The 13,283-nt window shown below is 47.8% G+C and overlaps 1 protein-coding gene across 1 annotated transcript; it reads right to left on the bottom strand.

Annotated features, from left to right (window-relative positions):
* Positions 1 to 285: 285 nt before the first annotated feature.
* On the bottom strand, positions 286 to 11,920 carry EIF3K (eukaryotic translation initiation factor 3 subunit K). The gene is made up of 8 exons (XM_053401863.1): positions 11,786 to 11,920; positions 9,914 to 10,012; positions 8,953 to 9,073; positions 7,114 to 7,188; positions 5,470 to 5,536; positions 4,203 to 4,280; positions 1,648 to 1,773; positions 286 to 417 (listed from the first exon to the last, which is right to left on the bottom strand). The coding sequence occupies exons 1-8, from the start codon at positions 11,842 to 11,844 to the stop codon at positions 386 to 388; spliced, it is 657 nt and encodes a 218-aa protein (XP_053257838.1). The 5' UTR covers positions 11,845 to 11,920; the 3' UTR covers positions 286 to 385.
* Between the last annotated feature and the right edge of the window lie 1,363 nt (positions 11,921 to 13,283).

Genomic DNA, 13,283 nt, shown 5'->3' with positions numbered 1-13,283 from the left:
GAAGTTTTTAACGTGTGATATTTTACTGTATTTTTGGTTTTTATGGAAGCCGCCCAGAGTGGCTGGGGAGGCCCAGCCAGATGGGCGGGGTATAAATAATAAATTATTATTATTATTATTATTATTATTATTATTATTATTATTATATTTGACACCTTTAGCAAACAGCCCAGTCCAGGAACGCACCAAGTCCTTCAGATCTTTCCATGGGGGCAGTGCTTTTGCTGCTCCCCTTTCAGCCCCCAGAGACTGATGTAGAGGCTGCATCAAAACAAGAGGCAGATGTTGGACAGAATCATTTATTGGCCACGGTCTTTTTTACAACGGTCTTTGTTAAAATTAAATACGCAACAGGAAACAGGAGAGCTGCTGGAAGAGGCCTCCTTCACTGTGAAGAAGCCATGATGCTGGAGACACCTGAAAGAGAAGCAGAAAGAGGGAGACTTAAAAGGTGGAAATGCCTTTGAGCAAGTCGGACCAGCGAGCCATCAAGGCTAGGACTGTCCAACCAGAAATGGCTTCACTGAGAAGTAAACTTGGGGTTTTCTTAATGCAAAGCAATGATCTACAACCGAGTTCTCCCTTCTACAGCAGGGGGTACAGTACACTGATTTGTCAACCACAGGCATATGGATGCCCCCCAAGGAATATTGTAAAGAAGAAGGTTCACACACTTAAATGGGATACTTGCATAGGCTGTACAGACACTGTAATTCTGCACAAAGACAGAAATTGAACAGCTGGCTTTTCTGGGAGGTGGAGGAAGGGACAGAGCGCGCGGCTCTGTCCCTTCCCCCATTTCCCGTAAAAGCCCCCAAGAGCCGCGCTCCCTTTAAAGAGCCGCGTGGAGCATGTGTGCGACTCTTGGGGGCTTTTCCCCGAGGAGGGAGAAGGGCAACCCGTCAGTGATGGGGGAAAGCCCGCAAGTGCCGCACACACGCTCCACACGGCTTGTGAAAGGGAGCGCTGAGCAGAGCCTGGGATGCATACAGGCTCTGCTCAGCGCTCCTGTTAAATAATATTTTTTCCCTTGCATTCCCCCTCTAAAAACTAGGTGCGTCTTATGGCCAGGTGTGTCTTATGGAGTGAAAAATATGGTATATTTTTTGCCACCCCTAGCTATCACATAGGCATTGGTAAACTCTTTCCCTGGCCCTTAAGACTCTGTCCAGCCACATCCCCCACTGGCCCTGTGCTGTGTCGTCGTCCTCTGGTGATTTTTCATGGCTGGGTTCTGTCTTTGCACTGGGACAATACCTCTTGCTTATCCAGACAAGAGGATGGAGTGTGTGTGACTGGACACACCTTCCACTCATATGTAGACCCTGGGAGATGACCCACGAGGGGACTGACTCTCAAGCTGGAAAAGGTCCCCCACCTCGAATATAAATATGTGCCTGAATATGGGGGGCAATGCCAGCAGTGATTGGGAGCAGGATCTTTCATGCCATAAGTCATTAGTAAGATGAGTAGGCAAACCTGTTCCGTTTATCGACAGGCCACTGAACTTAGCTTTGCTTCATGCTAGCAAATTGCAGAGAGCTCACCAGCCCTGCTTGCAACACAGCCCCCATCTAGCTTAGGAGATGCTTCAGGAAACAGGAGGACAAGGGCAGCACTGGTTAGAGAAGCTGAGAAGATGCTCACTGTCAAAGTCTATCTTCTCCACAATGTTCTTGGGCTTGATGCTCTCCTCCTGGTTGCAGATGAAGATCGTCCCAGGCTCCGTCTCTGTCCAGCCGTATTTGCTCATCCAAGACTTCAGCTGGTTGTCTGCAATAAACAAGAGAAGCGTCAAGGGGCTGGATAGAGGATGGGCATGCTATAAAAAAAAAGTTTCATCCTGCACCTCAAACAAATCCCAGTGAGGGAGCAGAAATGACTTAACACTAAATGCTAAAAGCAGCAGAATTCTAAATAACAGCCCAGAACCATGAAGGAGAGAAAACAGATAAAATTAAAAAGCCTGGGGGAGAAATCAAAATGCCAATGCAGGTGCCACCATCAGGAAACCCCACTCCCAACCTTAAGGCGATATCGCATAGCAAAATCAAAAACAGCTTCCAAGGTTTCACTTGGCCTCAGTTGATGCAAAGGGGACAGAATCCTACCTCTCCACTGAAGAACATACACAGAAGGTCAGATCTGTAGGCGATTCAATCTAGCTTGTTAAGAAAATTCCCAAACCCAGATCCACGGGTGACTTTGGGTCATTTCTCTAAGGTAGTCCATTTTAAAGTTTTTATGTGTTTATATGGTTCTCAAACTTTTAAACTTAAAATCCATTGTTGTATATTGTTTTAAATGTTTGTTTTGCTATTGGGATTGTAGTTCCATTTGTGTTTCTCAAGCTGGTCTCTGACTGTAATAAATTTCACCTGTGCACAGAAGGCTTCCCAGGAAGCCATTTCTTTTTACAGTGGCACCTTGGGTTAAGTACTTCAGGTGGTTCGTTCTTAACCTGAAACACCACTTTAGCTAATGGGGCCTCCTGCAGCCGCCGAAGCACAATTTCTGTTCTCATCCTGAAGCAAAGTTCTTAATCCGAGGTACTATTTATGGGTTAGTGGAATCTGTATCCTGAAGCGTACGTAACCCAAAGTACCACTGCACCTACCTCCACCCCAAAAGCCAGTGTTCCCTCTCTGCCACGTATATTTTTTTTCCTCTAGTTCCTGGATTTAAAAAGAGGTAAATGTATAGGAGGAAGATTTCTAAAGAAACTGAATTATTTTTCCTGGCTCATCTCGGACCACAAGAAACTCTTCACGGACAGGGATGGTCAGAGGACCGCTACTGATGCAACAAAACTATCACTAAACACAGAGGCCAGTTCCCAAACTCAACAAAGCAGAGCCAGTTCATGGCTGAAACCAAGGCCACATATCTACAACATCTGCTAGTCATCAAAAAAGGGGATAGCAAGACCCTGGCCACCTTCACACATCCCTGCAAATCATGTCTTGCTGCACAAAAGCAAATCTTGTCTGCTTTGCTCCTCCCAGCTAGTGTACAGCTAGAATAAACCATGTACCCTGGCTCACCATTACACCCAAAACAAGGACCATTGTTTGTTTGGCAAGCTAATCATCACTGTAGTTTAAACAAAAAAATTTTTTTCCTTCCAGTAGCACCTTAAAGACCAACTAAGTTAGTTCTTGGTATGAGCTTTCGTGTGCATGCACACTTCTTCAGATACACTGAAACAGAAGTTGCCAGATCCTTCTATATAGTGAGAAGGTGGGGAGGGGTATTACTCAGAAGGGTGGTGGGAATGGGTGATTGGCAGATAGCTGTGATGAGCCTGTTGACGACTCTTAACGACTGCAATCACTGTAGTTTGTCATCACTGGCTATGAGCTGTCCATGGAGGCACAGGTCAATTCTATATCCAGGGCAGCTGTCTACCAGCTCCATCTGGTACGCAGGCTGAGACCCTACCTGCCCACAGACTATCTCGCCAGAGTGGTGCATGCTCTAGTTATCTCCCGCTTGGACTACTGCAATGCGCTCTGCGTGGGGCTGCCTTTGAAGGCGACCCGGAAAATGCAATTAATCCAGAATGGGGCAGCTAGACTGCTGACTGGGAGTGGCCGCCGGGACCGTATAACACCGGGACCTGAAAGACCTGTATTGGCTCCCAGTACGTTTACGAGCACAATTCAAAGTGTTGGTGCTGACCTTTAAAGCCCTAAACGGCCTCGGTCCTGTATACCTGAAGGAGTGTCTCCATCCCCACGATTCTGCCCGGACACTGAGGTCCAGCGCTGAGGGCCTTCTGGTGGTTCCCTCGCTGTGAGAAGTGAGGTTACAGGGAATCAGACAGAGGGCCTTCTTGGTAGTGGCGCCTGCCCTGTGGAATGCCCTCCCATCAGATGTCAAGGCAATAAACAACTGTTTTACTTTTAAAAGACAACTGAAGGCAGGGCAGTTTTTAATGTCTGATGCTGTATTGTTTTTAATATTCAGTTGGAAGCCACCTAGAGTGGCTGGAGAAACCCAGCCAGATGGGCAGGGTATAAATAATAAATATTATTATTATTATTATTATTATTAAGTGAGGAAGAGCAAAGGACACACAAGTCACTTGTACATGGCAAACCCTGGTTGATGGCTCACTGTGATATGTGCGCATGGCTGATGTTATATGTTCCTGAGCTTCTGAGAATGTGTGCAGGATACACACCCTAACAGTTACTCACCTGTGAGGTCGCCCAGCATCTTAGCCAGGAGCCAGCGGTCAATGTGCTGGTACGTGATCCCCACCACGTGACAGATAACTGCAGAGAGACAGGACAAGAGGCTTAGAATTGTGGTTCCACATGGGTTCTGAATGAACACAGGTTGCCATTCCTCAGTTAAGGGAAACCATGGTTAATGCTAGCCAAGGTTTCCTTTAACCAAGGAACTAAATATCAAGCTGCACCCCTGTGCTTTACGTTAGGGGGGAAATTGGCTCTGGGAAGGGGCTGTGGAAGGACAGAAAGTACAGTGGCACCTCTGGTTAAATACGCTTCAGGTTACAGACGCTTCAGGTTACAGACTCCACTAACCCAGAAATAGTACCTTGGGTTAAGAACTTTGCTTCAGGATGAGAACAGAAATCGTGTGGCGGTGGCAGCAGGAGGCCCCATTAGCTAAAGTGGTACCTCAGGTTAAGAACGGTTTCAGGTTAAGAAAAGACCTCCGGAACGAATTAAGTTCTTAACCCGAGGTACCACTGTACTCTATTCCGAACTTAGAAATGAAAAGCGTAATGCTGGTGGTCGACAAAAGAGGTTTAAAGACTCTCTCAAGGCAAATCTAAAAAAAATGTAGCGTAAACACCGACAATTGGGAAACACTAGCCTGCAAGCACTCCAGTTGGAGAACAGCCTTTACCAAAGGTGTTGTGGGCTTTGAAGACGCTCAAACTCAGAACGCAATGGAGAAACACGCTGCGCAGCGGCAGGCCCCATTAGCTAAAGTGGTACCTCAGGTTAAGAACAGTTTCAGGTTAAGAACAGACCTCCGGAATGAATTAAGTTCTTAACCCGAGGTACCACTGTACCATTGGTAAAACGATAGCCTTGTAATGACCGCTCCTCTTAAGGAGGCTGAGGAGAGCACATAAACACACATGGAGCTCAGAAAAGAGTGCTCAGCTCCTTTAATCAATCTGGCATCATTTCTTTGAAGTGCAGATTTTCCACACAACCAACAACGTTTCTGTTTAACCAAAAGGAGTTATGTATCGTTAAGGACTATATTCAGTGCTGCAATGGCAGAATCCTGCTGGCATAACAGGTCTTCCTTCTCCACTCTTCCCTTCCCCCAGAATCTGCTCTGGGGCGACCCCCAACTCCAATTTTGAGGGTGTGCAGGAGGCAGAGGTGCAACATTGAACACAGTCCTAAAAGAAATATAGTAGACTGGATTTTAGCATCTGAAGGGGCAAGGGAGTGCAGGAGCAGAGAGAAGCACACTTACATTTCCTAACAGAGTCCTCAAAGCCAGTGATCCCATCCAGGAGATCCATGTTCTCATCTAAGGCTTGCTAGGAAGGAAACACACAAAGATGTCGCTTTGAATCAAAGCAGCTGAGCCATACGCCCTGACATCCCACCCCGATATTAGCAAGGAGAAGCTAAACTTGCTTTTGAAGTTTAATGAAGCTAAAAATACACCCAAACATCACAAAAGTACATTTGAAGAGTTGCAAAGAAAAAAAGGAATTGCAGAACATCAGAAATAAAAAATTTAAGGCAGCCACATCAGTACACATATCAAATGCAGCACACTTAAAAAAGCTCTGTGTATGCTCTGCAATACTAATGAATATACTTATGTTTCTTTTCTTTTTAATTTCAATTCCTATCTAAAAGATCTCACAGCTGTTTACATACAGGATAAGTTAAAGGAAAAACACTTCAAATGATTTGCACAACAAATGCACAAACAGTATCTATATCCATAAATTTTATACAAAGGAAATAAAATCAAAGAGGCGGGGTAATTGATAATAGAATATTTCAAACAACACAACATGCATGCACTTATTCATCCATTCTCACTCACCATCCACTTCACACAATCACTATAACTATTCCCTAGGCGCAAGCATTACCTTGATCAGCCACTCATAAACCACTCAAATTCACCTGTATTACAACCCATATGCAAAGGGTCACTGCCAAGTGTACACAGGTGCCTGAGCCTCACTGGACCATCTAATACTCCTCTTCCATCTCTCACCGGACAGGGGCCCAGATCTATACTAGGGAAGGCTCTTGCCCTGGAGAGTATCTAACTCGTTCCATCCACTCACTCCAAACGACAGAATCATAGCTTAAAGCACCGTATTTTTCGCTCTATAGGATGCACTTTTTCCCCTCCAAAAATTAAGGGGAAATGTGTGTGCGTCCTACGGAGTGAATGCAGGCTCCTTGGCTTCAGCGATAGCAACGCGAAGCCTCCAAAGCGCAGAGGGAGCGCTCCCTCCACGCTCCGGAGGCTTTGCATTGCTTTCGCTGAAGCCTGGAGAGCACGAGGGGTCGGTGCGCACCGACCCCTCTCGCTCTCCAGGATTCAGGGATAGCCGCCTGAAGCCTTTGGAGCGCAGCAGGACCTCGCGCTGTGCTCCGAAGGCTTCGGGTTCCTTTTGCTGAAGCCGGGAGAGCAAGACTCTCCTGGCTTCAGCAGAGAAGGAGAGCTGCGCAGCACCCCTTCAGCCAAGCGGGAGGAGAAATAGAAGGGGCTCCGTCTCTCCTGCCGCTTCGCTGAAGGGGCGCTGAGCAGAGAGGGGGAGAATTATTATTTTCCTGTTCTCCCCCTCCTATGGTCTGGTGCGTCCTATAGAGCGAAAAATACGGTACATGCTACACACCCTCAAGATCCGTTAAAGAATCAACCAACTCTGGCAGCCAACACAAACACCCTCAATGTGACCCTGAAGATCACCACCCACTTAAGGTGTTTTGCCTCTATGGTCCTGTCGACATGTCCTGATTGTTCTGATTGTTTTTGAAACAAAGAAAAGAAAAGCGAAGACAAGAGAAGTTTCAACCTGGCAATATATATATATATATTGCAAATCACAAAAGATTTGTTGAGTAAGAGATGAGCTTGGCTTACCCAGAAAGCCTGGAAGTGGCAGGTCTCTAGCAGCTCACCCAGGTATAAGATCTGACGGATGGGTCTCTCCTCTTGCTGGGAGAAATGGCATTAAGGCGGCAAATGGCACAGGGGGGAAGGTGTGAGGTTTCTTGCCCCAAATCCTAGGGATGGGGCAGGCTAGGAAATATTAACAGCCCACTGTATAGTCAGAACAGAGGTCTTTATGCAGCTACAAGGAAAGACACTGTTATCCATTAACATAAGCAGAACAGCATCCTTTCTTAAATACTGCTGCAGGGTCATCACGTGGACGGTAATTCCACAGATTAGTTCACCCCTCCCACTCCTTCTGTGTTGGAACTCCTATTTGGGGCCTTCCCTGGCTTTTTTCTGGCCCATGTAGGACCAGTCTGGATAGTTAGCCTTGGTGAAGACTTGACGTTTTCATCCCCAAAAATGTTTTTGATTTGAGTTTCCATTGAAATGAGGCTGCATTTTAATGTTTTTATGAAGTATTTTAATCTTGTTTTTTAGGCTGTATTTCAATCAATTGTTTTTATATTTGGTGTTAGCCGCCCTGAGCCCAGTCTTGGCTGGGGAGGGCGGGGTATAAATAAAATTATTATAATTATTACTATTATTATTACTAGCCGTTTATTACTATAACCGTTTGCTTTTTTAAAAGGGAGAGCAGTTGCAGACTCTCTCCCCAGTATTCTTTGGTGAAACCCAGTATATTTTTATGCAGCCAGCACAATCATAACACCTCCATTCTGCACATTATGCATTATACATCGTGCCACTTGCTGGAAACTGCAGGAGGACTTTTGCGCGCCAGTCCTCCTTGAAGGTTTCCCACAGGAATCTGTGAGAACAGGATGCTGGACTAGATGGGCCACCAGCAGGCTCCTATTTTGTTTTTGTGATACCTCCATATGAAGTGCAGACATCAGGGAAACATCTCCTCCCCCCCCCCCCCATCCCTGGTCCTTCTTTCCATTTTTTCTCACTTAACGCTCATTCCCTAGAAGAGCTTCAGGGAACCTGAAAACTTGCTCACTTCTTTGTGGCATCTTAGGTAAAGGTAAAGGAACCCCTGACCATTAGGTCCAGTCGTGACCGACTCTGGGGTTGTGGCGCTCAGCTCACTTTAGTGGCCGAGGGAGCTGGCGTACAGCTTCCGGGTCATGTGGCCAGCATGACTAAACCGCTTCTGGCGAACCAGAGCAGTGCACGGAAACGCCGTTTACCTTCCCGCCAGAGTGGTACCTATTTATCTACTTGCACTCTGATGTGCTTTCAAGCTGCTAGGTTGGCAGGAGCAGGGACTGAGCAATGGGAGCTCACCCCATTGCAGGGATTTGAACCGCCAACCTTCTGATCAGCAAGTCCTAGGCTCTGTGGATTAACCCACAGCGCCGCCCACATCCCTTTTTTTGGATTTTAAAAAACGAAATGGACCAGCATGGCTCTTGCAACTGACATATACTGGGTGAGATGAAGTATCTTTTATGTCCTGACAATTTCAGTGGGAAGGAAACACAACTTTAGCCTAGCTGGCAGCGGTTGCAATGCAACTTGGGGCTACGGGTGGCACTGAGGTCCAAAAAACTGAAGGTTTACTGCCTTAGGATGGTAATATTTCACATTTTCTTATCAATTTTAGAACACTCATTGCACTTCACACACATTCTCCCAGGAACTCAACAACTTTGTTAAGAAAAGAACAATAGTGTTGTCCCCATGTTGCAAGTGGAGGAGCAAGGCATCTGTGAGTTGGAATGGAATGGACCTCTTGGTTCATTGCTCAAATCTTTGCTCCTGTGCAGCACTCCCTGTCCCCCGGATAAAGGATACATGAGCCTGGTCAATCATGCACTTGCAGAGTGTGAAATCTGTGTGGGGCAGGTTGGTCAGAGCTTTCAGGAGGATCTGGGCAGTGACTGTGGTTTGGAAGAAGGCAGGGTTAAACTGATACCTGGATATGAGATAAAAAGAAAGAATATATTGGGACCTCAGACAGAAAGGAGATCAGCATGTATGCAGCGGTACTAGAAATTAATGGTCAAGACTGAATTAGGTCTACCCAGTGTGCCTAGGACCCTCGTACCTACAGGACCGCCTCTCCCAGTATACCCCATGGAGAGCCTTAAGGTCCATAAATAGCAACACCCTAGTGGTCCCGGGCCCTAAGGAAGTTAGATTAGCTTCAACCAGAGCCAGGGCCTTTTCAACACTGGCTCCAGCCTGGTGGAACGCTCTGCCTTATGAGACCAGGGCCCTGCAGGATCTGATTTTTTTCCGCAGGGCCTGTAAGACAGAGTTGTTCCGCCTGGCCTTTGGCTTGGAGCCAATTTGATTCCCTCCCCCCTTTCTTTTTCCTTTCTCCTCCTGTGATGAGGCTGCATTTTAATATTTTAATGTTTCAATATTTTAATGTTGTATTTTAAGTTTGTTTTTATGTTGCATTCATTCAACTCATTTTTACCATTGCTTGTTAGCCACCCTGAGCCCGGCCTTGGCTGGGGAGGGCGGGGTATAAATAAAAATTATTATTATTATTAAAAGTAGTCGAATGCAACCCTATAGGTCCAAGTGCTTCACTGTCCTCCAAAAACTTGCACCAACCTTGAGAGGCACTTGGTTCACAAACCCATTTACAGATTTAGCCCCAAGGCTCTTCACCAAATCAGGGCCTAGGTCAAACTGGGCACTGGCTCCCAAGCACACCTAGTTTGCCCTCACTTCTTGGAACTGTTTTCAATAGCGGACTCAGCCCCGCCCCCTGCAAAAAAAGGGCAAGCAAGGAGCCACTCACAGTTTGAGCACAGCCAGGTTGGCCTCCAGGTCGTAGGCATTCTCCTTGGCTTGTGTCTCCACGTAGCGCTCTAGCGTGGCCAGATTCTCCGGGTTGTACCTGAAACGCAGAACAGGTTGGGGTGAGGAACGCTAAGGCCGCATCCACACCATACGCAGTCAGCACCGTGGTGCTACATTTAGCAGTTGTGGCTTAGCCCGCCCCCCAAAACAATCCTGGGAGCTGTGGTTTGTTCAGGGCACCAAGAGTTGCTGGGAAACCTCCTCCCACCATTTCACAGAACTACAATTCCCAGAGTGGTTTGACAGCCGATGGCTCCTTCACAGGGGAACTCTCGGGATCATAGCTCCAGGAAGCGGGGGAAACAAAGGAAGGCTCCCAACAATTTTCCTATACGGTGGTACCTCGGGTTACATACGCTTCAGGTTACAGACTCCGCTAACCCAGAAATAGTAAGAACTTTGCTTCAGGATGAGAACAGAAATTGTGTTCCGGTGGGTCGGCCGCAGCAGGAGGCCCCATTAGCTAAAGTGGTACCTCAGGTTAAGAATGGACCTTCAGTACGAATTCAGTTCTTAACCAGAGGTACCACTGTATTGGAGTCTCCCAAGCTGGTGGTAATGAGCAGTTTAATATCCTGGCCAAGGCTACCCTGTTGGGAGGACTTCCAGGCCTCCATGACAACCATGGGGTTACCTGCAAACGATCCTTTTCAGGATACTACAGCAAAGCACCAAGGAGGGTAAATGATGAAGTGTTAAAGCCCCCACAGCCAGGCCCCCATGAAGAATCCAAAGATTGTGTTGTGTATTATTTTATATATATTCATAGACATGGAAGAGCCGCCATGCATAGCGGAATACTCAATTTATTCAGAATGGCATAACCACAGTCCTATGCAAAGTTTCCTTGAAGAACCCAATACAGTGGTACCTCAGGTTACAGATGCTTCAGGTTACAGACCAGAAATAGTACCTCGGGTTAAGAACTGCTTCAGGATGAAAACAGAAATCATGCTGCGGCGGTGCAGCGGCACCAGGAGGCCGCATTAGCTAAAGTGGTGCTTCAGGCTAAGAACGGACCTCCGGAACGAATTACGGTAAGTTCTTAACCCGGGGTATCGCTATAGTTTCAACACATTGCCTAGGTGTACATCTCAAGACAAAGTCGCTCGGGGACAGTTTGGGTGACAAAAGCGGCTAGTAAAACTCTGTATAGTTAAAGTTCTGGTTTTCCCAGTAGTGATGTATGGAAGTGAGAGCTGGACCATAAAGAAGGCTGATCGACAAAGAATGGATGCTTTTGAATTCTGGTGCTGGAGGAGACTCTTGAGAGTCCCATGGACTGCAAGAAGATCAAACCGATCCATTCTGAAGGAAATCAGCCCTGAGTGCTCACTGGAAGGACAGATCCTGAAGCTGAGGCTCCAAGACTTTGGCCACCTCATGAGAAGAGAAGACTCCCTGGAAAAGACCCTGATGCTGGGAAAGATGGAGGGCACAAGGAGAAGGGGATGACAGAGGACGAGATGGCTGGACAGTGTTCTCGAAGCTACCAGCATGAGTCTGACCAAACTGCGGGAGGCAGTGGAAGACAGGAGTGCCTGGCGTGCTCTGGTCCAGGGGGACACGGAGAGTTGGACACGACTAAACAACAACAACGGCTATAAATGACGTAACGCAGGCGGGAAAGGCGGCGTGCCTCTGAGCACGTGCAGAGTACCCCTCAAGGAAACAAGGGAAGCCCCCAACCCGCGTCGCTTGGTTTCTGGAGTCGCCCCCGAAGGAGGGTGGTGGTGGTTGCCTTGGTAACCGCGACCAGGTCCCTCCCACCCCACCCCCTGTCAATCAGCGCCCCCCTCCGGGTCAGCACCTGTCGATGCCCTTCAGCAGCTTCCCCACGTTCGCCCGCATCTGCTCGAAGAGCGCCATGGCACGCGGAACCGGGAGCGGAGAAGGAGGCGCCGGCGGCGGAAAAGGAAGGGAAAGGACCGCGGCCTCAGCACAGGAAGCGGAAGTAGCAGGAACAGAAGACACTTCCGGCCGGGCAGCCTCCTGCTTCCGCTTCCGCCGAGGCGCCCCGGAGAGAGCGCCGCAGGCTAGAGGTGCGTGATGCGCATGCGTCGCGGAGAAAAGGGCCGAGGAGAGGCGGGGGACGTTCCTGGTCCCGCCCCCTTGGGGTTTCCGCTTCGGCTCCTCCCCCTCCCTTCGAAGATTCTATGCAGCTCTTTTGTGCGAGGACTAGAAACTTATGCTTGGTTTTTGAAATCGGAACTTTTCTTGGGCGCAGATTTAAACTGCACTGGACTTAAATTGCACCAAGCAGAGATCCTGCTGACTGAGACCAGCGCCTGAGAGACAGCCATGCATGCAGTTCAAATGGAGGTGCCAGTGGGTTACAGCGGTTCTCAACCTGTGGGTCCCCAGATGTTGCTGAACTACAACTCCCATCATCCCTGAGCTCTGGCCTTGCTAGCGAGGGGTGATGGGAGTTGAAATATACTCAGAGTCGCAAAGTGATTTCATGCTCTTTATTCAGCTCATAGTGTTGAGGAGGAATGAATGAATGTCCCCTCAAAGTATCTGCTTTATATACATTATTTACACAATGGGCTGCACATGATTGGCTAATTCCGGAATTCTACTGTAAGCCAATCAGGTTGTGGATTCACTTCTATCTGGAGCATGATTTGGTAGTTCCTGCCAACCAATCATACTGCTGCATTGTTCTAGGACCAATCAGACTGCTGCATTCTGAATCCTATTGTTCTAGGACCAATCAGACTGCTGCCTTTTGGATCCTATTGTTCTAGGACCAATCAGACTGCTGCCTTTTGGATCCTATTCAACTCAGTACATAACAGGAGTTGTAGTTCAACAACATCTGGGGACCCACAGGTTGAGAAAGGCTGCCGGGTGCATGATTCTGGCCGCCCTTCCTAATCTCCTTTAGGACGCAGCTGGGCCATTTTTAGCTCCACCCCCCCTAATGTTTTGGACGCGATAAGGATCCTGCGCTCTACCAGGATCAGCAAGGGATCTATTGATTGGACATCCTTGCAATAGGATATACAGTGGTACCTCGGGTTACATATGCTTCAGGTTACATACGCTTCAGGTTACAGACTCCGCTAACCCAGAAATAGTGCTTCAGGTTAAGAGCTTTGCTTCAGGATGAGAACAGAAATCGTGCACCGGCGGCGCAGCAGGAGGCCCCATTAGCTAAAGTGCTGCTTCAGGTTAAGAACAGTTTCAGGTTAAGAACGGACCTCCAGAATGAATTAAGTACTTAACCCGAGGTACCATTGTACCAGTTCGCTGAGCTGTGGTTTCTTCAGGGAGGGAACCTTCGCTCGGTGGCAGAACACCTG

Source organism: Podarcis raffonei, chromosome 8 (assembly GCF_027172205.1).
Source record: "Podarcis raffonei isolate rPodRaf1 chromosome 8, rPodRaf1.pri, whole genome shotgun sequence".
Taxonomy (NCBI): Eukaryota; Metazoa; Chordata; class Lepidosauria; order Squamata; family Lacertidae; genus Podarcis; species Podarcis raffonei.
Note: the sequence above shows the minus strand (reverse complement) of the source record. Positions and strands in the feature narration are given on the sequence as shown.

What these genes read in the sequence shown, in the direction of transcription:
- EIF3K (XM_053401863.1), bottom strand. Translation starts at nt 11,844, where the DNA reads ATGGCGCTCTTCGAGCAGATGCGGGCGAACGTGGGGAAGCTGCTGAAG. An exon ending in CTGCTGAAGGGCATCGACAG is followed by an intron (nt 10,013 to 11,785) that starts GTGCTGACCCGG and finishes TCTGCGTTTCAG; the next exon opens with GTACAACCCGGAGAATCTGG. An exon ending in TGAGGACTCTGTTAGGAAAT is followed by an intron (nt 4,281 to 5,469) that starts GTAAGTGTGCTT and finishes GTCTCTCTGCAG; the next exon opens with TTATCTGTCACGTGGTGGGG.